This window comes from Hemicordylus capensis, chromosome 2 (genome assembly GCF_027244095.1).
Source record: "Hemicordylus capensis ecotype Gifberg chromosome 2, rHemCap1.1.pri, whole genome shotgun sequence".
NCBI classification, from domain to species: Eukaryota; Metazoa; Chordata; class Lepidosauria; order Squamata; family Cordylidae; genus Hemicordylus; species Hemicordylus capensis.
In genome coordinates, this window is record NC_069658.1 from 281,682,770 (window position 1) to 281,709,657 (window position 26,888).

At 42.0% G+C, this 26,888-nt stretch overlaps 1 protein-coding gene and 1 long non-coding RNA gene across 2 annotated transcripts; one reads left to right on the top strand and one right to left on the bottom strand.

The window, feature by feature from the left end:
- Nucleotides 1-305: 305 nt before the first annotated feature.
- On the bottom strand, nt 306-19,717 carry PROK2 (prokineticin 2). Its single transcript, XM_053301314.1, has 4 exons — nt 19,471-19,717; nt 10,689-10,814; nt 4,224-4,280; nt 306-3,843 (listed from the first exon to the last, which is right to left on the bottom strand). Exons 1-4 carry the CDS (start codon nt 19,615-19,617, stop codon nt 3,718-3,720), a joined length of 456 nt encoding a protein of 151 aa, XP_053157289.1. The 5' UTR covers nt 19,618-19,717; the 3' UTR covers nt 306-3,717.
- A 2,274-nt stretch (nt 19,718-21,991) lies between these two features.
- On the top strand, nt 21,992-24,296 carry LOC128347139 (uncharacterized). Its single transcript, XR_008317405.1, has 3 exons — nt 21,992-22,072; nt 23,169-23,218; nt 24,126-24,296. It is a non-coding gene; the product is annotated as an uncharacterized LOC128347139 (long non-coding RNA).
- Nucleotides 24,297-26,888: the final 2,592 nt, after the last annotated feature.

Sequence of the window (26,888 nt, forward strand, 5' to 3'; positions counted from 1 at the left end):
TATATGTACACACAGTGGAAAACACTTTGCTTAACAAGGAAGTGGCCCTCGTTCTGGCCTGCTGTTTCTACATTTGTTCTTGTTAACTGATATAGAATCCCTGTAGCAGGGAAAGTCGGTTTTTCTTGATACCTTGAACTGATGAGCTCTATGGGTCAATGAAGATGGTAGTCAATAACCAATGGCTGAGTGAAAAATGGTTTGCTAGTTAATGAAAAGTGCTTTTAGTCCTGACAAATATGATCTATGTGAAATAATGCACATGGCTAAATTCTCTCTTTCATAGCTCATGAATCCAAAACAAATTTATTGCAGTTCTACTTTATAAGGTTTATTGTAGGCTGGTGCTTCTGGTTTTCTTCACAGAATGTTGAAAACACCATACATCTCAGAAGCTGAAGAATGACCTCGTTAGGGTACACTACATTATTTCATATATCCAGATATTTAAAGTAAAGTGGTAGGAAAGACAATTTCAGTTACTTGAATAACTATCAAATACAGATCCACTAAACTGGTTGATTTAGGGAACACAATTCTTCAAGCACTAAGATGACAGATATAGACAATTCAAGGAAAGATGAACAATTAAACCTGATGTGCCACAGCAAAATCACTTTGGGACTGCTTCATAACTGACAGGAAAAACCCAGAGAGTGTAATTTTAAGTTATTATTCAGTACTACTATGGTTTGTTGTCCAACACAAGTTCTAAAATCTTTGTCCTTCACACTAAACTTGATCTAACGTTGATTTCCAGTATGCAGGAAATTACAGCAGATAATTCTCTTTAATCTGAGTGAATGTTCTATTGGTAGAAATATTTAGGAGATGAACTGGCTGTTGCATGCCTTGTTTGCTTTCAAGTATGCTGGAATGTGAAATCATTGTCAAATTCTGATTGATCTTTCACTAATTTTGGTTAGTGTATACAGTCAAGAGAATCTAGTGCTAAAGCGTTTGCTGGTCTTCCTCACAACAAGAAAAATACAACCCTGAACACAGAAGAAAACTTGCTTGTAAAGGTGATGGACTCAGCCAAGCCTTTTCCATGACATGTTGCTTTTCTACTTACAGAAAGGGGTTTTTGTGTGTTTTTGTGTGTGGTAACATTCTAATATGCAACCTCTCATCAGCAGCCTGCAATGGTATAGTTCAAGGAAGGCTTTTCCATTTATGATGTTGATTTATATGAGCTGGCCCTTATTGGCCTGAGTTAAAGGGAACATCTTAGGACTGCTTCAAGCCCGGTGGTTTACACGATCAGCAAAAATTGGGCTAGGCTCTCTCCTAGCCCAATTTTTGCTGATCATGAGAACAGCCCCAGTGGCTGACATATTGCGCAAGGGCACATAAGCTTGCTAATGTTGCATGCATACAAGTTGTGAAACTGCATAAACTGCACAAATGATGTTATACAAGAGTAAGCCCATCATTTCCCATTTACTTTTGTATAACATCATTTGTGCAATTTTTGCATTTATGCAATTGTGCAACTTGCATGTACACAACACTACTGGGCTGACATGCCCTTGTGCAGTATGTCAGCCATTTTATTCACTTGATTAGTGAATTTGTTTTAAAATTATCAATGCACTAATCTCAAAACAAAGGAAATAAAAAGAAAATGGTTTAACGAGGAAAGCTCTTCAATGTTCTTCCTAGGGATGTGCACAGAACTGGCAGGGGCTGGTTTGACAGTGGGGTGGGGGGATAACTTTAAGGGCAGGGAAGGGTACACTTACCTCCCCCCCCGGCCGCATTTTCCCCACCGGCGCTCACTGAAAAACCGGTCTGCTGGGGCGGCAGTGTACCTCCCTGCCACCCCATACGCTCCTCGGACCGGAAGTGACAAGAAGTAGTATGTGTGTGTGTGTGTGTGCTACTTCCTGTCACTTCCATTCTGAGGAGTGGATGGGGTGGCAGGGAGGTATGCTGTCCCCCCACTGGACCAGTTTTTCAGTGAGCACCAGCAGGGGAAACACGGGGGGGGAGTGCATCTCCCCTGCCCTTAAAGTTACCCTCCCGTCGAACACTTGGAACCGCCTGGCGTTTGAACCTGTTCAGAGGCCCGTAAAAGGGCCTCTGAACAGGTTCGTGCACATCCCTAGTTCTTCCTGTGACTATATATTTAAAAGGGGGAGCTAAGAACTGGGCAAACATAAAACATTTCCATGAAGTTCCATTAATTTTCATGAACATCTGACTCTCAATGGCCTATGTCTAGAAAATTCCTCATCATCTTTAATAGAGGCTGGCATCCAGACCAACACTGCACCATCATGCTAGCATTTACTTATGTGTGAGGAAGAGGTGATTTACAGTTTCTCCTTCCCATTGCAGCTGCTCATGCCTCTTGCAACTATGTTCCTGTGGGCTGGGGGACTCTCAGGGACATAGTTTTGAGAGGTACAGGTGACTGCAGAGGGAAGGGAAGATTGTTAACAATTGCTCCTCTCCGTTGCACAATGGAAAATGCTGGCACATCGGAGCAGTGTTAGTCTGGGTGTCAGTCAGTGTCTTTTGATCTATATAGGAGCTTCTTGTATCATATGTGTTGGTAAGCTTTCTAAAGAAATATTCAACAGTGCATTTTTGTACACAACAATTATTGGGAATATTCTCATTATTCTAATGTTAATAGATCACAAATTTCATGGAATAAAAATCAAAAGCCATAGTGCAAAAGCAGTAATACAATATAATATAATATTAAAATAAATAAAACATCATACTGTCATTATTCTGATACAGAATTTTTACATAGGAATATCAATATATTTACATAACAAGAAGTCAGGTGTCTCAATTCAATAGACTTTTAGATTTTTTAAAAATATAAAGTACATACATTTCAAACATACAGTTTTCTAATGAGCTACTAGTTTATGCCAGATAAAACACCAATCCTTTCTCTGCTTATATTTGTATTATAATTGTTCGATTCTTTAAATAATATTTTTAAAATCAAAGTACTCTGACGCGGATTGTCAGATGTAAATAATGTAAAAACACTGTTGAAAAGTTTAAAGTAACATTTTGTATAATTATACAATAATTTCAACAATGGTGTAACTGAAATATAATACCCTAAGCAATTATTTTTAGTTTCATGTTGCTATATAAAATATTTTTAATTAAACTTAGTTGATTCAGAAGAAATTTAGTCACATTTATGGAAACTGACTTGATAATTCTGGGTGTCCATTTTCTAGATGACAGACCTAAGCATGTTTAAGAATGAAGTTAGGAGAGCGGAGCTAACCATCATATTTTTTTTAGTATAGGCCTACATTATCTGTGACTCGCCAAGCCAAATGCAGCCCACCAGCCATGTGTTTGGGTCTGTCAATTGCTTGGTATTTCTATTTTTGCAGTCCAAAGTAAGCAGCAAAAACAGGTACCTTTTGGGGCTTCTAGCATGTTGTTGTAGATGGCTGGTGTTCCAAATTAGTATGTCACTAATTGGGGCTGTGTTCTGAATGTACAGACCTACTTCAGTGCATCTTAATTTGTATGTGAAAAATATAAAGCACTCTGCATAATCAGCCAACACAAAATGTCTTGGCTGATATTAACTACAGCATCTTGGTATTATTATGGTTTACAAGGTGAGAAAGTATGTTACAAAATTTCCTCTGGCAAACAGCTTCATTATTCACAACAAATAAGGGTCTTAATACATGATGTGGCACAGAATCCTTCATAATGCTATTGCTAAAAAAAGACATCTTCATTTCTGAACTCTGGTAAACATTTGTATTTGCCAGGGGAAATCCAGACACAGGCCAAGTTAGGTAGACATGGACAGATGCGATGAATTCTCCTTCCAAAATATGGAACCTGGAAACAAATATTTAAAGTTTTTTAAAAGTGAAGACAGGAAAAAGCCTCAATGCTAAGTAGAACCTAAGTTTCCACACTGGTGCATGGGAATGCCAAACAAGGTATCCCATCATCTTCTTGTTAGTCTATTGGACAGTTTTTCTATGTTGATGTTTATTATTAACTGCATAATGTGACAATGATCCTCTTTGTGCACTGAAAGAAACTTCATTTCAAAAAGGTAGTAAGTCTAGTATATATGTTTATGGAAGCAACACTTTGGTGCTAGTTCAAAATCTATTGGAACTGGCAGATCCTATTTCACATATGCCACCTTGCTTCAGATTCAGATCGGGCTCTTCAATGGGGTCATCTAATCATATATGTCTTTTTCATACCTGTGGAAGAGTAATTATTTCCAGTGGTTTCCTGGATACAGCAGTCAATTTTTGGCTCTAAAAAAGGAAAGAGGTTCAACAGGATCAGCTTGGGACATGGAGCTGGGCACTGTTCTTCATTTGTTTCATAGGTTTACATATAGGGCCTCAAGAATATTCTAACCTATCTGTTGCACAGGCAGGATTCTTTTGATTTTGAACATCTCCAGATTATATTTTTCAAGCTCTTCAGAAAAATGAGACTTTTCTGCAAGGAGCATGCAAATTGAACTTAGATTATGGTGGCTCTGTGAAATGAAGCTAATGGCTTCTTTTCAGTCAGAAGAGTAGGAATTTATTATCTACAGTTCTGTACTATGCCATACTTTAAGCCAAATGCAGCAGCTTTGGTGAGGATCAGTTTCTGTTATGCTGTAAATGATGCAAATATATATGAAAATATTTGATATGATACTTTAGACATTATTTATCACAGCTTGACTTATAATTAGGCCCACTGTGGAGGAGCTGTGGACAGGGGTAGCCCAAGGTCTTTGGGCACCTGAGGTGAGGTACCAAATGCCACCCACCCACTCCCAACTGGGGAACTCTTTTCCTTCCTCCACACTTGCTGGCAGTGTAATTCTTCTCCCCCCCCGCCACACAAAGGCATGTTGCACCTTGTTTTTAGGGGTGTGCACGGAACCGTCTGGCCCGATTCAGTTCGAGGCCGGATTGACCTCGAACGGTACCGGGCCAGTTCGGTCCGGCATCCCTTGAACCCCCCACCAGTCTGGTCTGGGTGTGTGTGTGTTTGCGAATTCTAAACACTTAATTTTTAAAAACTACCTTTAAAATGATTGAAGAGGTGGTGGAGGGAGGGCGCAGAGGTTCCTTCTTCCCCCACCGGCCTTCAAAATGCACCCCTGGGGCCTTTTTGGCCAGTTTGGGCCTTGCTAAAAATGGCACAGCAGCCAAAATGGCGGCCACCATACATGCACAAAAGGCCTCTGTGAGGCCTGGCATGACCCACAGCCTCACAAAGGCCATTTGAGCATGTGCGGTGGCCATTTTTGTTTTGGCGGCCATTTTTTAAATTTGATTTTTTTAATGGCCGTAAAATGGGCCGAAAAGGCCCAAGCGGTATGTTTTGAAGGCTGGCGGGGGGAGGGGGAACCTCTGTGCACCCCCGCCGCCTCGATGGTCATTTTAAAGGTAATTAAATGATTTTTAAAGTGATTAAAATTCGCGAAACCCCCCCCCCAAACCATCGGGGTAGTTTGGTTCTGGGGGCTATTGAGCTGGATGGTGTTTGGTCCAGAGGTCGAACCATCGAACCCCCGAATCTGTCTGTACATCTCTTCTTGTTTTCCTCTTTCTTTCCCTGCTGCTGGAGTATTTCCTAGGGGGCTTACTTTATGCAGGCACCACTTACCCACCACCACTGCTACAGCAGCCAATTCCTCCAACTCTCCTCTCCTCCCAATTCCAGAAAAGGAAGTGGATGAGAGTAGAGTGGTGAGGAGATACTGTAAGTCATCACTATTCTCCATTTCCTCTTCTGAAAGGGAGATGAGTGGATGGGATGCCTCTGTAGTAGTGGCAGCAACTTGATGGCACCTGCATGGAACACACCCCAGTGCAGAACAGAAAAGATAGTGGAAAAACAGGCTAGTGGTGTGGTGCCCACAGTGGCAGGACACGGTGCCTGCCACCTCCCTGCACTCAGCACCTGAAGCAGCCACTTTACCTCGTTTCATGGAAGAGCTGCCCGTGAGGGGGGAAATATGAACAGCTCTGGTCTTTAGTAGTCTGTCAGGGGTGGCTATACTTTTTGGCAGCTTTGATCAGACTTCCTGGCATGTGACGTGTCAAATCCAAAAAATGTCATTGTTATAGTGTCTACTATAACTACCCCTTCCCCCCTTGTCTTAGCATAATCTTCCATCTAGTTTGCTGAGTTGGGCAGCAGGCAGAAATATAATGCTGGACAGGCAGACAGCAGTGTAGGCCTGATTCATTGCTTAGCCAGCCCTGTGGATCATTCTGCTCTTCTTTAGGTGTGCTACCCCCCTCACCCATTAACTGTGCCACTTTTGCTATGGGATAGCCACCTCTCTTCTATGTACTTTATACAAAAAAGCATGGGTTGAAAGATTTTTGCAGATCCCCAAACAATTTCCTCTAAGAATAAGGCAGTAGTCACTAATTATGGATGACAGCACTGTTACAAAAGCTGCAGGGCAGGGAATCAGCACTAATAATGTATCTAGTCCTGTTACAAAAACAGTCCTGACTAAGGTCAACAAGAACTTTATTTGTGCCCAGTTTTGTTCTCAAAGTCCAATGCATGTTATTCTTGTATGATTATTGCCGGAGTATCATGTTGTGAACCTTTTTCTTTACAGACGGAGCAAAAACAATATCTTATTCACTTTCCCAGAAAGAAAGAAAAATTCTCTAGAGGTGGTAGCAGGCTAAATGAATAACAATTCCCAGTCTTATCTGAGAGACTAAAATTTAAACTGTGTCCTGATTTAAGCAATATGCCTTCAGTCATCTCTGATCAGCTTATATCAGCTGGTGGTCCACTTTACAAGCTCTCCATGTGTGATTTAACAGAGGGCACCCAAGGCTAATCTAGTATAAAGACAAAATTGCCTTTCAATTTAGGCTTGTCCTTACAGATCAAGTTTAAATTCAGTGGCACAGCAGTGTGGGAAAATAGAAATTGAAGATGTCTGCTTCATGCCTGACCTGCAGACAAATTGAGAATTTCAATGTTTTGACACTTTGAATAGTCTCGTAATCTTCTATAGGTAATATTTAAAGGAAAATTAAATCCTGAAGAGTCATTGCAATTGCAGTGAGTAGTTTTAAAGAACAACAAATGCCTTGACAATTGAAAGTAGAGATGGCACAAAGCAATGCCAAGAGCTTCAAGAAAAGCACTGACATTCTTCCTGCTGTGGCTTCAACAGCAGGCTAGAAAGGAACGGAGCAGGAAGGTAGTGACCCCACACTTCATCTAATGGAATGGGCATGAAATTGCTTAGGAAAGAGGAGGAATGAATCCTTTCTGTAGTCTGTATGGGCACAACTGCATGAAGAAAAATTTGTTATACTCACATGCATGCACATGCATGCACTCACATGCTCATACACTTGGAAGGATAACACTAAAAAGCTTTATATAACCTTCATACAAAACTTTATATAAAGAGTAGAAGGTGAGCTTTGTTAAAGATATATAGTCCAGTTCCAGCTTCTAACATAGTAGTGGAGCCGCTTCTTTACCTGTTACTTCCTGACCTTGCAGTCAGGGACAAAGCAAGATTGGAGTTGGCCCTGAGACAAGAAGCGAAGATGGGCCTTTGTGCCCCCTGCTCCTTCTCCTGTCCTCTCCTTAGATCTTTGCTGCAGAAGAACTATACATGGTGAAAACATTCTCTGCATGCCTTTTCTCTTGCTCCTTCCTATGCAAATGACATCACACACTCTCCACACATGAGAGCGAAGAGCGAGCTGTTGCCCAACCAGTGCCCCCCCCCCCCGCATCCCTCAGGGACTCAGGGACATTTGTCCCACTTTGATAATGATAACGACACCCTTACTTGCAGTCTTTAATGGATGGGAAAAAACTAAAATCATTTGCAAGACCAAAATGATAATAATGTGGCATCCCTTTTGCATATAATAAACTAGTGAATGCCAAAGGCTCCTGCTTCTATTACTAGTGCTTATAGGTAAAACAGATTTTTCTTCATGCAGTTGTGCCCATATTTAAGGTGAGTGTGCGTGCGGGAGGCAGGAATCAATGCAGTAAATAAGTTTACCAAGTGCAGTGGTGAATGTAAGGAGATATGGCCAGAACTAGAATAGGAACATAGGAAGCTGCCATATACTGAGTCAGACCATTGGTCTATCTAGCTCAGTATTGTCTTCACAGACTGGCAGCAGCTTCTCCAAGGTTACAGGCAGGAATCTCTCTCAGCCCTATCTTGGAGAAGCCAGGGAGGGAACTTGGAACCTTCTGCTCTTCCCAGAGCAGCTACATCCCCTGAGGGGAATCTCTTCCAGTGCTCACACTTCTAGTCTCCCTTTCATATGCAACCAGGGCAGACCCTGCTTAGCTAAGGGGACAAGTCATGCTTGCTACCACAAGACCAGCTCTCCTCTCCTTCTGGCATAATACTGGCATAAGGTCCAATAGTGGTAAGAGATACCATCAGAAGCTATAAGCTTCACAGTTTCAACTTTTGGACTGTGTTCCCAGAAGGAAGTGGAGGCCATGCTTAATTTCTAAAAAGAGAAGTGTCAGGGTTCAGGCTTGTGTGGGAGTCCTGCCATCTGCTCAGGAAAGAAACCATACCCCTTGATTCTAAGTATAGGAGGACAAGGTGTTCAGAGGTGAGAGAACTGCACTGGGCTCCAAGGTACTTTTCTTAATTAAAGAGATCATGTCTATTTGCACCACTGACAAGGTGTAGGGAGGTGGAGAGTTAGGTTCTGTTTACAACAGGTTAAAAATATGTCCATAACAAGGCATGTGAGTAACCTTTTCATAAGGGACTATTCAAAAGCTTTAACAGGGTATTTAATTATTATTAATTATTATTTATTTACACAGTCAGACAGGTGTTATTGACTGGTTTGTTTTATCCAGACATCGAGTCCTTCCCAAGGACCTGGGATGGCTGAATTTTATTGTCAATGTTGTTGCTGTTATTACGTCTGTAATAACAGCAACATTATTATTTCTTGTTTACACAGTCAGACAGGTGTTATTGACTGGTCCAAAGCCAATGTAGCCATTGGCTACATGGAATTAGAAGCCAAAATTCCTAAAATATGAACTGAGTACTTAGGGGCTTCGTGGGTAGTTGGCACATGGGATGCCACTAATTCCCCACCCCCACCCGCAAAGCAGGGGGGTCAAAATGAACAGAAGAAATGAAGGTGTGTAATGAAGACACAAAAGAATCTAAATACTTCAAACATTCCTAAAAAATAAACTGAGTACCCCAGTGTGTGTGTGTGTGTGTGTGTGTGTGTGTGTGTGTGTGTGTGGTGTAGCTGACACATGGCAGTTGACAGTTGGCACTGTCCAATGACAGTCAAAATGAATGGACAGAAGAAATGAAGGCATATAATGAATCCTCATAGGGATTCATTATGAGGAAAGGTTATTAGACACAAAAGAATCTAAACACTTGAAAAAATTCCTAGAACATAAACTGAGTGGCACTCTACTGCCTTGCGGGTGTGTGTGGGGGATTGTAGTTGGCACATGGCAGTTAACAGTTGGCACTGTCCAAAGACAGTAGAAATGAATAGAAGAAATGAAGGTGTGTAATGAATCCTCATAGGGATTCACTGAGGAAAGGTTATTATACACCAAGGAATCCAAACACTTGAAAAACAGTGACCACACATTTTGCTCCATCACTTCTACAAGGGCTAGAGCTTAGCTTTTTAAAAAAATGAAAGCTGGGAATTTGGGGAAATTTATAGGAGGAATCAGAATCTCAAATTGATTCAAACAGAATCTGGCGCAATTCAATTTGTACCCGAATATAGCCAATGTATCACAGGGGCGATTTGTTCTGTCTCCAAATTGCCCAAATCAGCTAGATTCGGGTACAAATTGATTTGTACCCAATTGATTCACACAGCCCTAAAATTGCTTTTTAAATATTTTTGAAAAATATAAGATCTAGCAGTTACTTGGATCTGTCTCCAGCACTGATGGTAGAGCTGCCTGTTCTGATTAGTGCTGGTGGGGACTAGAAGGAATTTCTTGATATTAAAAATAAATAAATTTGTTGAGTGGACTTCAGGAAAATCCCTTTGGTTAATAATTTTATATTTCCAGTTATTAAAAGAGGGATTTTCAGTCATGTTTGTGGCTGACAACAGGAACAAACTGTGAAAACATGGAATGGAAGATTAGTAATTAGGAGCCGGATGAAAATGAAAGTCATCAACCTTGAAATAAAGGCTCCAAGATCTAAGTGGTATATTGTTTCAAATGTGATTTTACACAGACAATATTAAAAGGGGATAAGGAGTCTGTCTGGGAGCCGGCAATGAAAAACTTTAACTATCAAAACAATTTGCCTATTCAAAATAGTCACAGTTCCAGAAATCAATAGTATGACTTGAATGATTACAGTGCACAAGACAAGATTAAGGATAATTAAAAGTGTGAAATACTGACCATATTCTATAATACAAAATAAAACCCTTGGGGTATTTTTTAACCTTAGACCTTCTACAGAATAATACTGACAGTAATGTATTTATTTGCGTATGTTCTTATGATGCTATTTCCATAAAAAGACAACTTCCTGAATAATATATATGTTTCTGCGCTTTTGCAATGGATAATATTTTATGCAGTTTGACTTACAACAAAATATATTCGTATTTCCTTCTACCCTGTCAGTTACTGTATCACACAAGGTACCAGAATAATATACTAACTTTATGACTCAAAGGATGACAGTCTTCTCCCAAGTTGCCCATTGGTGTACACATGCGAAGGCTTCGAATCCAGAGACTAACAGCACAGCACATGCCTCCACCACACTGCAGATCTCTGTCACAAGCCTTAAATATAGGAAACAGACACACAGTTAAGATAAACAAAATCACCCTAAAAATACCCAAGCCCATTCCATTACCTTCTCACGTATAGAAAAGCTCTTATTTTGCTCTGTTCACACAGGGAGATTGCAGAGCTATAGAGAAAAATCCAAACTACCAGTTATCTTAGATGAAGTTTTGAGTCATTCCATGGGGCCAGTATGGGCATATACAGCCCAGTACATGCAATATGAAGTGCTGAGAGCCTGCCTGCCATGATGCTGGTGGAGGAAGCACTTCTGGCACATTCCTTTGTCATGTGAGGGGACTATTCATCTGAATCGCCCCTCTACATGCCCTCCAAATACCTGCTTAAGCAATACTTGGAGCATGTGTGTGGTGGGAGAGGCATTGCCCATTTCTGTTAGAAGCTGAAATGACTTTTTTTAAGCCTTTAAAGTCCTTAAACTGAATGTTTTAGATTTGTTGGGCAAACTCTTAATTATTTGGGTCGAATCACATATCAGATGTCATATGCTACCAATACTCAGATGCTTTCTTCTGCTTAGGTAAAGGTACCCATAGAAGACTATGGCACGGATCCAGCTAAAGTTAGTCACTTTAGTTGGATCCATGCCTCTTAGAGATAGTTAAACTTGCTATAAAGAAAACAAATTTGCAAAAAGCTTTTCACCTATGAGAAAGAAAGGCATTTCAATTGTGGGCCAGACTGAGGTAGTTTTTACAAAGAAACTCCATGAAGCAATTGAGGGCATACTGTTGGGGAAAAGACACATCTTATTTCTACCCTAAAATGAGACCTTCTGTAGGTCAACACCACAAACAGCTGGCAGATCACCATGACACTGCAAATGCCCCAAATAATCTCTTTTGGTCAACAATATACCCTGCCTAATACTGGATTCACATTCCTGAAAATGTTTCTATTTATACTAAGAAAAATGAGTATAAATTGTTTCTCTGTATCTGAAGTATCTACATAGCTTCTCACATATCTAAAACCATACCTAAACTGGTTTTATTTCTATCCATTCACATGGCCTGGAGCACAGCTTACAAAAAACCAAGAATATTAAATATAAATTTGTATAAACTATAATAAAATGATGAAAATAAAATTACTGGCTGAGATCCAGATTAGTGAAACATTTGTGCAGTTAACACTGTGTGTATTATGGGGGAGGGGAAGTTTTTGCCAGTCTCACCTCTGAGGCTGGAGGTGGCCTATAGCCACCAGACTAGTAGTTATTGAGAGACCTGTCCTTCATGAATTTGTCTAAGCCCATTTTAAAGTCATCCAAGCTAGTGGCCATCACTACATCCTGTGGCAGAGAGTTCCATAGATTAATTATGTGCTGTGTGAAAAAGTACTTCCTCTTGTCAGTCCTAAATTTCCCGACCTTCCGTTTCATGGGATGAGCCCTGGTTCTAGTGTTGTGAGAGAGGGAACAATTTTTCTGTCTACTCTGACTGATTAAGTGCAATCAAGTCAGTGTTGACTCTTAGCGACCACATAGAGAGATTCTCTCCAGGATGATCTGTCTTCAACTTGGCCTTTAAGGTCTCTCAGTGGTGCATTCATTGCTGTCATAATCGTCCATCCACCTTGCTGCTGGTCGTCCTCTTCTCTTTCCTTCAACTTTTCCCAGCATTATGGACTTCTCAAGGGAGCTGGGTCTTTGCATAATGTGGCCGAAGTGTGACAGTTCTACTCTCTCTACTCCATGCATAATTTTATACACCTCCATCATGTCCCCACTTAGTCTCCTCTTTTCTGAGGGCGACATGACCCTCAAGGACAATCAACTTCAGATGGAAGGCGAGATCAATAAAAATTGCCCCCTTTCTGTAGCACGTGTTGCATTAACCGCACACACTTCATTTGTCTGGGTGTCGGCTACAGTATGGAAACAACAACAACAACAACAACCTTCAATTAACCTTTGATCTCATAGTATTGTCTGTTATGTTTTCTAGTAAGTTTTATTGTTTTAAAGAGATTCCTAAAGTATTTATCCATTTGGTCAAATCTCGTCTGGGTGAAAATTAAGCTGTCTATAGTCAGACAATTGCTATCAAATATCTTTACATGTCAACTATCAAATCCTGACAAATATTAAATACTGAAGTAAATATTAGGGCTGTGCATGAAGCATTTCGTGCACATCCGGAAGGTGGTGGAGGTGGAGAACGGGCGCTTCAAAAGGAGGGAGGCAGGTCTTACCTGCCGCTCCACTGATCCTCCTCCACCACCCCCGCCACAATGCTGTAGGTATTAAATGCTGTTCGGTGTGGCTGCAGTGCTGCTCCCAGCAACCCGTGTGTGGTGCCGGCACGTAAATGGCGTCTGCGTACGTGAAGACACCATTTACGTGCCGATGCTGCCTGTGGGCTGATGGGAGCAGCACTGCAGCCATGTGGCATTTAATACCGACAGAGCTGTGGTGGTCGTTTAATACTGACAGCGCCATGGTGGAGTGGCGGTGGCGGGGGGTGGGCAGCTGAGGAGCTATGGAGGGGCAGGTAAGTCCTGCCTCCCTCCTTTTAAAGCGCCCACTTGCTGCCTGCAGAAACGATTTGACAGGGGCAGCTCGAAGTGTTTTAGCACCTTGAATTAGAGACACCAAAATGCTTCATGCACATCCCTATAAAATATCAAATCCTATGTTGAATACAGAGTATTTGGTGAATGTTTGCTATTAAAATCCACAATGGAGAACCTTGAGCAGAATTGGGGGTGGGGGTTCTCCTGTGTGTTTCTCCTACTCCTGTCTCCTCCATGCTGCTATAATTAGAAGACTCCAACATCTTAACTATCAAACCAGGTTTATCTCCTTTTTAAAGTACTTCCTTGAAACCTCCTACTTCCACAAAGCCTTTCTTTGGCCAATGTAACTTCAGCTTGTCTACTCTCACTATTACCAATTAGCCCTCAACTACTTCTGCCCTGACACCGACTGGATGGCACTTAATCAATCAGTCAATCACTTCTGTCCTTGCTGTTTATTAAACCCTGTGCCTTATTTTCATTGTTGTTCTCTCCAGCTTTCATAGTCTGTAAGCACTTGAGCAAGGACCACATCACTACTATGTTCTGTCCATGGATGGTGCTAAATATGCTATACATGGGTCTGCCTCAGTCTGGAAGCTTCAGTTGTTTCAGAATGCAGCTGCCAGGATACTGCCTGGAGCCAGAAAATTGGACCATATTATACTGAACTGGGCTCAATGCATTAGTTTTGACCTTTAAAGCCTCAAATTTCCAAGGACCAGAGTATGGACCCATTTGAACGACCAGTGAAACAGAGGCTAGGTTTTCCTGAGGTTAACCTTGGAAGCCAAGAATAATACCACAGATGACCTAGCAGCTACAGCTCCATTGCCTCCATCCACAATCCCCCTCCCTCTTCTGCCGAGCACATCACTTGCCCAGAAACTATTCGCCCTGATATGAGAGGTGACATGCTTGCAGGAGGAACTTGAATGCAAACCCCAGGTTACTCCATTCAAACAACACAATGGGGTCAGCGGAGCTCTGGTTCTATCAAGCTAGCTTCCTAACTTCAAATCGAGAGTTCAGCCCTTGGTTTGAAGGTGGCAACAAAACCGTGGTTGAGGGATTTCCCTGTATTTGGACAATGAGGAATGCTGACCTCAGGTGGATGTAACTGAGGGTTGCTGTATCATCCAAACTGGGCCTGTCTCAAGAATTGCTGTCTCTCATATAAGCCTGCTTGAGCATTCAACTTCTGTGATGAAATATAGGGCTTTTGGTTGCTGCACCCAAATCATTGAACAGCCTGCCTAGAGAAGTACATCTGGCCTCATCACTGCATCTGGCCTCATCAACAGGGGAAGTTAAAATGGTGCAATTCCAATCAGCTTTTCCATAATATTTATTCTTTACATTTATATCCCGCTCTACCTCCCAGTAGCTCAGTACATGCTTATTTTTATCCTCACAACAACCCTGTGAGGTGGGTTAGGATACTGTTCTCTTTAATTAGCTTTTATAGTTGACTGCTGCTTTCAGTTTGTTGTTGTAACTATTTCAGATTATTTTCACTGTCATGTTATTGTTTGGTTTTGTAAGCTGCCTTGGTTACATTTTATATAGAAAAGTAAGATTAAAATGCCATAAATAAATAAAACACTGGAGCAAAGCAATTCTCTCTGTGTTCTCTATGCTCCATTCTTCTCAAATCAGGTTGAAGATGGGTAAGTGGAGGAGCAGATCCCCCACAAATATTATGTGGATCAAGAAAGCCTTCTTCCAGAGAACAGTCAACCCACCTCATTTTTTGCTTGCAAAGGAAACAGAAGTTCCTCCCTACCTGAAACTTCATCTCTCTTGTCTCAGGTGTTCCCATCCACAATTTGAGAACCAGAGGCATTAGGCTTAGGCTATAACAGGGCTGCATTTATAGTGTGGATGTGGTACACTGTAATATAAGAGGAGAGTGGATGCCTTGTTCTCATTTGGCGATGAACTGAAAATTCCACTGTCCTGTCCTGCATCTTAAATGATGAGTAGTGAGAGTACTGCATGAATCAATACTGACAGAATGCCTGCTTTTATGTCTGTACGATATTGACTACATGACTAGAGGCAGACTGCATTAAGGCAAAGCACATATTCCAGACATGGCTCAGCAGAAGACTCCAAATAATTTAACACTGATCAAGAGATATATACTTTTGTTCAGTTTTGGAAAAATATTTAAAAGAAAAATGTTATCCACAGCAAAACTATAAAAGGCACAAGATGAAAGGTACAATCGATCCAATATAAAGCACATACTTTAGGTGGAGAAAAAGAAAATACAATAAAGCCGGTCTTATTATCAACATCATTATCATTTTATGGCTAGGAAAAGCAGAGACTTTAGCAGAGGAAAGAGCATATATATATATATATATATATATATATATATATATATATATATATATAAAAATAAAAAAAGAAGGCTAACCTAGTGCGGGGAGGTATTGTTTTGCAAAGTGCGCAGAAATTTCCAGTATCTGTGGAAACTGATGGCTACGTGGCTTATAAATAATAATAAAAAAAGAACCATCAGAGGGAAGCTCAGGCTCTTGTTTTCATTTCCTAGTTTTGCATATAATTGTTTACATTAAAAGTTTATTAGCAAGGCAACAGGGAACTGCTAAATAGTTTAAATGCCATCTAGAACGGGACAATTCTCCGAATCTCTCTCAGTACTACTCAGTGAATGTTTCCTCCTCAGAAATTAATGCTGAGCGCTAAATCTGAACGGTTTTGGCGTCCTGAGGGAGAAAGATCAAGCCCAGAAGAGGTTTCATCTCAGAAAGAAGGGAATTGGGGTCATGGATGAAAGCTCCCGGTTAGACTCCCTCAGTCTACTTTGGAAAAAATAGCCATTTCCCCCCAAATGGAATCCCCCCCACCAGCAATTCCGTCTTTATACTTCCAGATCGGGCACAACTGGGTGGCGAGAGAGGCTTCAGTTACAAACTAGGACGCCGCAGGAACCAGGCAACTCTCTCCACCGACCCGCCTGAACCGCAGAAATCGCTCGGTTAAAGGGAGTGCTCTGTTCCTGCAGGCCATGGAAAGCAGTTGCTGAGGGAAAAGATTCGGTTCCCCAAGCTATTCAAGCGCGCCTTCGATTAAGGTCCCCGCTCCTTCTCCCGGCTGCACCAGACCAGAGACCTCTCTGGTGCACTTGGAAACAAAACTTCGGCGACCAGCCCAGCCTTCGCCCGCTCCCAGAAACCCAGTACAAGGACGCACACACAGAGAGAGAGATCTCAGCTTTAGGATAAAACCCCTCCCTTGCCCAAGGCCCTTCTGTGACTAGGATGGGGGAAAGACCTCCCAGGGCTCCCCCAGGTGAAACCGCCTACAAGCCATTCTTCCCGAAGCGTCCCAAATCCCAGAACTTATCCAGGCTCAGGTTACCGCATCTTCCATGCCGCCCGGTTACAGACCCACACACACCCAGGTCAACTCAAGAAATCCAACCCCCCGGAGCACACACCCAACTTCCCTTAAGAATCTCAGCGATCATCAGAAAGACACGCCCCGCCACCCCACTCCAAGACCGACCCACGCAACAGCAGACAAACTCTGTTTTGTATGAAGTGCCAACCAGAGCAAAGGTGACACCCATGTCCCATGCAGGTTTTGAGAAGGAAAACCTCGCCCTACCTCCCTACAGGCTCAAGAGCATCCCCTAAATTAACGCTCCCCTTCTCTCTCCGACTCTGACCCATACCTGCCTACAGTCCGGACCCTCATATAAATTATAACTCTCGATAAGAAGAAAAGAGCCGAGCAGCAACCCTCCCATCACTTTCGATACAAGACTCTCCTGCTGCGGCCCCCTCCTCTCTCCCAGCGCCCACCCCACTTGTCCAGCCCTGCCCCTGCGCCCCTGGCGCTGCTTTTCGCTCAGCGCCGACTTTCCCGCCCAAATAGTGGACGGAGAGATTCACACGCGTTGACGCCGGACTCAACCGTCGCAAAGAACCCGTGCCTTGGTGCCAGTGCCGCCACTCCCCATGCATTTGTCTGCAAGGATGTGCGGCGTGGCGAAGTTTCCCCGTCCCAAAGGCTGCCTCTCTCTCTCTCTCTCTCTCTCTCACCCCGGTGATGACCGCAGAGTCCCCCGCTGAGAGCAGCAGGAAGAGGAGGGGAGCACAGCGAAGGCTCCTCATGGCTCCCTCTATCTCTCGCTCTCCCCGGGGCTGCGCCTGCTGCCTGCTCTGCGTTAAGTCTCCGTCGGAGTTTCCCTCAGGGCAGCGGCAACTGTGAGAAGGAGCGGAGCGGGAGTTCGGGCCGCTCTAGCTGTTATAAGGCTCAGGGCTGCCATTCAAAGGGAAGATGAGTCACCCACCCACCTAGCCCGGCAACGCTGCCGTCGGGGAGAACACGAACACGCGGCACGCGCTCGCACACACACGCACATCCCGACACAAACAATCCCACCTCCCCACACACACTTCGTCATGCAGAGGAGGCGCTCTCAAGTGGACACCCAAACAGTAGCACAGCAATGCACCCACACAGAAGGATACACACATCTCTTTCTCTGTGGCTGTAAGATACACACACAGTCATACCAAAGGACACACAAAGAGGACTTCGAAAAGTAGCCACCGAAAGTGACACAGTAATGTCTGATCACACATGGAAAGATATGCATGCTAATGTAGATTCAGTCAGAACAAAGGGCACAATAAAATGTCCCCAAATAATAGGGACAGTGATGTACCACCCAAATATGTGAGAACACAGTGTTAAACAGAGACAGAGACAGACTGAGAGGAATGCAAATAACTGGCCAAGTAGTGACCACATACACTCCTCTATTAACATCAAAAGGGAGAAACACATGCTGAAAGACTTTTGGTTGTGGTTTGGGACATAATATTGGATGAGGGAAAGCCAGAATCAAATCCCCTGCCAGTTGTGAAACTCACTATGTTGTCTTTGGCAAGTCATTGTTTCTCAGTCTACTATTTATGAGGTTAGTGGAGAAGAATTACTTTGTACACTGAACAAAGGGCCAATTTGGTCTGACCAGCCCCTCATCATGTGATGAGGAATGTGAGCTTTCATGTGTTATTCCTTTCTCAGGGTGCTATCCCGCAGCCACATAATTGTGTGTGTGTGTCCGTGTATGTGGTTCATCCAAACTGCCCCTCATATGAATTTTAAATACTACATTCAAGTATGATTTAAATCTCATGTGCCAGGCTGTTAGATTAACTGCTTCCCTCACAGTTATGCAAAGCAGAAGGGGAGTGGGAAATTTGTCAGAAAGGAAAGTGGGAAATGTGCACTCATAGCCTTCATTGCATAGTGGGCTGGGCCAGGCAGATGTACAGTACCATTTGAGCTGCCCCAGTGTTCCAATTCTAAAAAGGACAGCCAGGGTTTTAATACATAAGATATGCTTAGAAGACTAAGCAGGTGGCTAAGGTTTTGGCACCTGACTCACCACCTCCATTACTCATTTGTCCTTGTTTTTTTCTTTATCCCTGTCCTAGTTTTCTCTTTTTCTTTTAGATTATCTAAATTCTCCTTTGCATACTTGAAGGTAGAACTTTTGCTGTCCACACATATGCATAATTTTTTAAAAAAAGGTTTATTCTCTAATAGAAGCAACTTTAAATACATCCGAGGGTGAACACATGACATATTTCAAAATCTTGAAAATAAAATCTTGTTCAAATCTGGTCAGGAATTGTCAGATTTGTTTACAGTACTACAGCTTTTATTAGAATTACTTTTGTTTCATTATCATTCACAAGATGGCCATTTGAATGTTTCTGATTTGGTTATGATGGTGGCACTCAGAGGTCATGTACTTCTATGCATATTTAAGGGGCTGTGTAAGACTACAAAAGAAGAGAGGATGCTCCTCTTTTAGAGGAGCTGAAGGGAGAAGCTCTGACCTGACAGGACAGCTGTATTTTTATCCATTGTTAACATTATTTTTACAATTTTAAATAACTGTAAGCTGCCTTGGGTATGTGCCTTGGCAGAAAGGTGGTGTATGCATGTGTGTGTGTGTGTGTGTGTGTGTGTGTGTGTGTGTGTGTGTGTGTATGAAACAACAACAACAAGCCGACCCCCGCACAGAGCATCTGCGTGTTTTTTGCGGCCGGCTACCTCTCTCCCCCCGCCCCAGTCTCTGGCCGGGCTGCTGCCGGCCTCCGCGTTCAGGCCAGGCCCGCCGCCGCCGGCCTCCACGGCCGGGCCAGGGCCCCCGCCACCGCTGGCCTCCCCGGCCAGGCCCGCCTCCGCCCTGGCCTCCATGGCCCGGCAAGGCCCGCCGCCGCCTCTGTCTTCCACCACAGACGTGCCTCAGCCAATCAGGTGCGTCCCTCCGCTCCGCTGCCCAGCCAATCAGCTGGGTTGCCGGGATGCATCCCCACAGAGGCCGAGGCATGTCTACGGGGATTAAATATATAGATTAAACAATGTTTATTCGGAAACGAGACATGATGTGCAGCAGTAGATCCAGGATAAACAGGATGTGGTGCTTTGATGGGCTTAGACAAATTCATGGAGGACAGGTCTATCTTTGGATACTAGTCTCAGGGCTGTAGGCCACTCCCAGCCTCAGAGGAAAGATGCAGGGGGAGCAACAGCAGGAGAGAGGGCATGCCCTCACCTCTTCCCTGTAGGCTTCTCAGAGGCATCTGGTGGGCCACTGTGGGAAACAGGATGCTGGACTAGATGGGCCTTGGGCTTGATCTTATGTTTTTATCTGTTAAGAAGGGCTGTGAGTCTACAGGGAACCTTTAGCATCCCTGAGGTGACAGTCCATTGTACAGCAGAGTGAACACAGAGGGGGAGAGAAGATTGATTTTCACTTCCCTCCAAAAGTCCTTTCCACTTACATAAACATGTTCCTGATAGTTTTAATTAATTAATTAACGTATTTCTATACCAGTGTATATACCACCTCGCTGAAGATCTTAATCCTTAAATTTTTGCATATTAGTAGCACTGGGCACAATTTGGTCAAATTTAAGGACTTACAAGTACCTTCGATAGTAGAAGAATGAAGAACATGCTTTCATTTCTCCCACTAAAATCAATAAGAAAAGTGATTGAGTTTGACTGGATTGTGCCCAATATATTTTAAAGAAGGAACTTACTCACTCTTCATGATTCAAAATAGCACATTTGAAGGCACAAAGTCATGAAGTTTTTTTAAAAAAATAATGCATTAGAAATAAAACTAAATTCAAAAAAGAGGGGGGGAAACACCTGTCCCATATAATATCAATCAAGTCTTTAAAAAAATCCATCTTTAACAATTGTTTTGAGTTTTTAAACATAAACTGTTCAAGCCTGAAGGCAAAATATTATCTAGAGGAACAAGTATGGAATGTTAAAACAAGTATTTCTGCACATGAAATATTTTTAGAGGCAATAGGGCAGTTTATGCTAATCTAGTATTTGGCCTTCAAGCTGAGAATGGCCACAAGTGGTAAACACATCTTTAAGATCCGGTCATACATTTCTAGGAAAAACTGGAGCAAAATGAAACTCATGTGACATATCTTTCCAGTATTCAGGCCCTGCCAATTTGCGAAAGATCTAAATGGTTGCCATGGGCTTAGTTGTCCATGGGCCATGGAAAATCTGTTTTATAGCTGCTTTCCTCAAAAATACAAAGAAATCTTATGTAGATTTAACTAAAGGGTTATTCAGAAACAACTCCATTTTCTCCTTCTCCATTCCCTCCCTAACTTCACTCCCCTCTCTACAGGATCCCCACAAGGATCCCTATCCTTCTCAAAAACGCAATATAAAAGATTATTAGGTAGAATACAACACATCCCTCCCCTTTATAGCAACCAGAATTTAATTAATTTTAAATTCAGTGATGAAGTCTTGAAGTCTTTTAGGTGGTCTCCTGTCATGATGAGAGCCAGCATGGTATGGTGGTTAGAGTGCTGGACTCGGGGAGACCCGAGTTCAAATCCCCATTCAGCCATGAGACTTGCCGGGTGACTCTGTGCCAGTCACTTCTCTCTCAGTCTAACCTGCTTCACAGGGTTGTTGTGAGGAGAAACTTAAGTATGTAGTACACCGCTCTGGGCTCCTTGGAGGAAAAGCAGGATATAAATGTAACAAACAAACAAACAAACAAACAAACAAACACACATTTCCTAATTCTTGGGTTATCTGGCACAGGAGCTATTAGTGATGTTTTCAATGGTACAGAGGATTGTTCATCCCTTTCCATCAGCCTCCTCTGTGAGGTCAAAACTGGAGGCAAGATCAAAGTCTTTTCCAGTTCCTCTCAGCAATTCAAAAGGTGATATGCTTGTAGCAGAATGAGGAGTAGTTTGATAAGCAAATAGAATTTCACGGCTGCCGCTTTCCATGGTTGCTGTTGTGTAGTAGCTAGAATCTGTTCATTCTTTCCACTAAGCCATTCCTTTGAGGATGGTACAAGTAAAGAGTCTTGTGTTTTTCCCCCATGGTTATGCAAGTGTTGCTTCATTTCAAATGAGGTAAGCTGTGTCCCATTGCCAGTCACTAGTTCTTTAGGAAGACCTTCCCTTGCAAAAACTACAGCCATGAACTGCAAGCAAATACTGTTGTCAGCAAGTGAAACTTCTGGCCACCTGGAATAGTAATCCACCATCACTATAACAAATCTTTGTTTTGCAGGTTATCAAAAGGCTCCATAATATCCGGAGCAAGTTTTCCCCAGGGATCATTGGGCTACTCTACTGGACTCAAGGCAGTGGTAAAAGTCCTGTGATTTGTCAGACACAGCACAAGCCATACAGTGCTTGGTTACATTTTCAGTATGTTTGTCCATACCTGACTACCAGAAACTTTCTCTGATTCGCTTTTCAGTCAAGCTGAAAAGGTGACCTTCATGGGCAATTTTGATCACTTTTGCTAGTAAGGAGGGTGGTTTTGGGTTACCAAAGAGAGTGATTTGGCATAGTGAAGAGCATTTTCACTTTCCTAGCCATCTCTATAACTTTATTTAAGGTAGATTTCTGCTCCAAAAGCATTTTTTCATGCAGTTTGGAGCAATTTGTTTTCATAACAATCTGATCCCTGATCATTTCACCTGTAAAGTTGGCAAATTCATAGATTACACTTAAGGCATGCGATGCTATGATATACTGATTGACAGATTTACCAGGCAGTGGGGATCTAAAACAGAACTTGTAATGTTCAGCAATCACATTCAGTGTAGGGTTGAAATGATCAGCTAAGGCTTGAAGAGCAGCTTCATAATAATCAGCATCCCCTTGGTAGGAAAGTTGGCAGGAAAGGGCAAATGATTATATATCCTCTGGTCTTCAGGGCCCAGGCAGTGGAGCAATATTGTCTTTTGCATTTTTGGAGTAAAATAAGGGATCTGTATAGTGAGGAGGTAATTGCAGAAATAGGACCGCCATTGTTTCCAGGGAAGAGCAGGTTCTTCCGGGGTGGACAAGAAAAATGGCGGTGTTGGGATCTGTTGGGATGCTGCAGCAATCAGCCAGTGAACAACAGAGTCCAGGATTGATACAGAAAAAAGGTACCTTCAGGGGTTGTGCAGGTCAGGAAGCTGGAGAAACAATCAGCAGCAATGATAGTAGAAAGCAGTTCAGGAATGTAAGCCCAGTAATGCAATGAAATGAGGCTGCAGGAACATCGACAAGCTTTGCAGGTTCACATGCTTAGCTGGTTCTCATCGGTGAATGTTTTATAGCTGCTTCCCTCACAAACACAAAGAAATCTTATGTAGATTCAACTAAAGGTTAATTCAGAAACAACTCCATTTTTTGCTTCTCCTTCCCTTCCCTTCCCCTCTCTGACTCCACCCTACACACTCTCTACAGGATCTCCACTTGGAAAAACTTCTCAACAAAACAACATAAAAGATTACTAGGTAGAATACATCAAAATCCTTTGTGGCAAAGCATGCCCAAGAATGAAATTTTAAATGTTTTTTTTTTGGGGGGGGGGTGCTATTTGTAATAAAATTGCCATATTCAAGACCTCCAAATCCGGGCACCCTAATTTTTGCATGTTATACAAAGTATTCTGCAAATAATTTTCATGTTATGCAAATTATTCAGATTAATTGATGCACTGACCTGTTGACTTGTATTTGCTCTGGATATCTACCAGAGCAAAATAATTTTCTACCAGAAGATACCATGAAAATAAAAGAAGACTACACAAAGTCTGAGATATGAATAGCAGCAATAGAACAAAAAATACTTTGAGCTTTTCAGTTAGGGTGCAATCTACGCAAACTTACTTGGGAGAAAATCTGATTGAAACCAATGGTACTTCAAAGTAGGCATGCATAGAATGGATTGCACTATAAAGCCAAAAACAACCTTAAACATTACAATACACAGATAGGCAGTGATTTACATCAAAACCAAGCTATCCTCTCAACTGCCCTATAGAGATCCCCTGCTGACAAAAAACAAAGGCAACATACCTCAGGGGTATTCATTATTGTGAATCTTTCCCAGCCAGCCTCCTGTGCTTTACCTGCCTTTTTTGAAGTCCAGTGGTTGAGCAGAATAGTGACCTCACCTTTTGCTCCATAACTCCATTTCTACAAGAGTTAGAGCTTAGGGGTTTTTTTTTAATGGAAGCTGGGAATCCGAGCAAATCCAGGAAGGCTAAGCAATCTGGGTTACTTGTTTAAAATCTGGGCACTACCTGGAAATCTTGGGGAGATGTCAACCTTAGTTAGTAAGCACAGATGAAATTTGTATGGACTTCTGGAAAAAAGGTAGTTTAAAAATAAAACTTAACGTAAAGCTTTGTGCTTTCAGTGTTGGTGTTTGGCAGCTGCTCCTGTGGGGCAGTTCAACAATCCTCTCCAGTCACATCTGCCTGTACTGCCTACCTGCCACTGGTGAAAGCAAGTCCAAGATTCCAAAACCGATGGTAGAATCAACAGTGCACGCAAAATTCCAAACTGAATTTATTTCAGCAGATGAAACGTGCAGCGTAGTGGTTTCATGTTTAATAATTAAACTATCATTAATTAAAGAACGTTTTGATTGGATATAGTCTTTTTTCATTTAGCTGCAAAAGACGCATATAGTCTTTTTGCATTTAGCTGCAAATTATCAAACCTCAGGGGTCCTGATTTGGTCCTGATCAACTTTCAGTCCTGATCAACTGGCTTTTTGTGTGTGCTCTGAAGTATATGGGGAGTTCCTGTATCATCAAGGTTCCCCAATTCATTTTAGTGTTGAAATGAGTTCCACATGCAGGTTATGGGTCTCTGTTGCACATTTAGAGCTGTTTCCCATACTGAAGTGAATGACAAGTCTTGGTTCTCTGTACAGTATGCATGCTGGAGTTTTGGACTGGGCCAAACTCATATGTTACATGTTGAGATATCCACGACACACTGTATCTTGGTGACAACCTTTTAAGGTCATGATCACTTTGGATGTTTGTTCAGGCTTGGTTGTATTGCTTCAGCACATCCATTCCTCTCAAGTGACAGAGCAGCTGTGCTGTTGCCTACACGAATCTCTCCAAGACCAAAGAACAACTTGAGAGAATTCCAGGTCTAGCAATCATGGCACAGATAGTGCTTAATTTCTAGAAAATAGAGATGCTTAGGCTCAAGCCTGTCTGGAAACATTTAATATGTAAATTCCTTTCATCACAAGTATAAATATAAAAAAGTAAAGTAAGTAAATCATCTAAATAACCATGCTTTTACATGTAACAAAATCAGGTATTGGTAGTTTTTAAAACCTCAGCTGCTTTTATATCCAAGAGTACCACCTATTTTTAGCTTTTCAATACAGTTGGCTGTGCTCTTTATAAAAATCCATTCTGAGCTTCAGTTTTACAGAAAGTTAATTGTGTGTGAGTGGGCACTTAAAATTAATTGCTCTATTCTAATGCAGAACAAAGTGTATAGATTATGAAGAGCATCAGCTATCTAAAAGGATAATTTCTTTAATAAAAGAAATGACATTAGACATCTGCTAAATGCATCTATGCTTTTTTGTTTTGTTCTTGTTTATTGTCCAATGGTATAATTTGTTTTATAGATTAATAAAAAAGAAAGGCTTAAATTTGCACAAAATTTGTTTATATGTACAGGCATGCATGGGAAGAATAGTTTTCTAAATCAGCAGCTTATATATATTTCATAAATTGCTGAACAAAGCAATTAGCTTTCCTAATATTGCCTATTCAACATTCTGTTTGTAAAACAATACATTTCCTGAATATTGAAATATCACAATGACATTTTTTATGCACAATTCTACATTTCATCTTTGAAAGTAACACTTCCAACAGTGGAGTAGCTTGAACTCCACATCCAACTTCTAAGGGAGGAGAAAAATATAAGTGTAATTTGAAGGCCAAGTAGAAGACAGATTATCCTGGAGAGAATCTATCTGTGTGGTTGCTAAGAGTTGGCACCGACTTGACAGCACTTAATCAATCAATCTAAATGTGATATGTGTCTTGAAGACTGAGATGTTGGGATAAAAATTGGTATGCACATTCAGGACACAGTTCTGTAAAGCGCACTGTGATATGATCTCTTCCTTGTGTTCTTTGATATCACAGTGATTTTCAATGACAACATTAATTGTAATGTGTCTGAAGCAAACCTGGGAAGCATGGCATACAATGTGTAGGGCGCATGACCAACCAAGCTGGGAGGTGTGGCTTATAATTCTGCCAGCAAGCATACCACAAATGGAAAGTAGGTAATGGTGCATGCAGAGCACATTACTCCAGATTACTAGTGCAGATGAACCAAGCCTATACCTCCAACATTTCACAGATAAAAACAGGAATACACTTATAACAAACAATTCTCATTGCAAGGTTTCCTGCCTGTCCTCCACTTGGCTATTATATATTACTGAAGACTGGATTCCACCCACTATATCCCTGCTAACTTGGCAAAGAGGCACCTTTAATGTGGTGATTCTCTTTATATAGCAGGGGGAGAGTAACTGGCCCTATCCCCCCCCCCCCGCCCAGCACAGTACCTCCAGTGACTGTTGCTGGTGTCTGTCTTATGCTTATTTTTAGATTGTGAGCCCTTTGGGGACAGGGATCTATCTATCTATCTATCTGTCTGTCTGTCTGTCTGTCTGTCTCTGTGTATTCCCTGAGCCATTCTTGGAAGGGTGGTATAGAAATCTAACAAACAAACAAACAAACAAACAAACAAACAAATGTTGTGCATTGCATGGTGTCTTAGCGCTGTGAATCATTTACATACAGGTTACTAGAGACACAGAGTATCCACCCATCTGCTTGGAGATTTAATTTCTAGAAGCTCTGTGGAGCCCCTGAAAAAATGACAACTCTATCAACTCACATGAGGGGGAGGGAGAACAAGACATTCCCTAAGAGGCAAAAATAGAGACAAAATAGGGACAGTGATTCCAGAAAAAAGGGAGACTTGCAGCCTATGAATCATTATCAACTTTTTGTTTCTTGAACATTCACTAACAGGGATGTGCACAAAACAAATTTTGCATTCTGTTTTGAGCTGCAAATGGCCAAAACATTTTGAGTGTTTTGCCCCTAGGGAATAATGG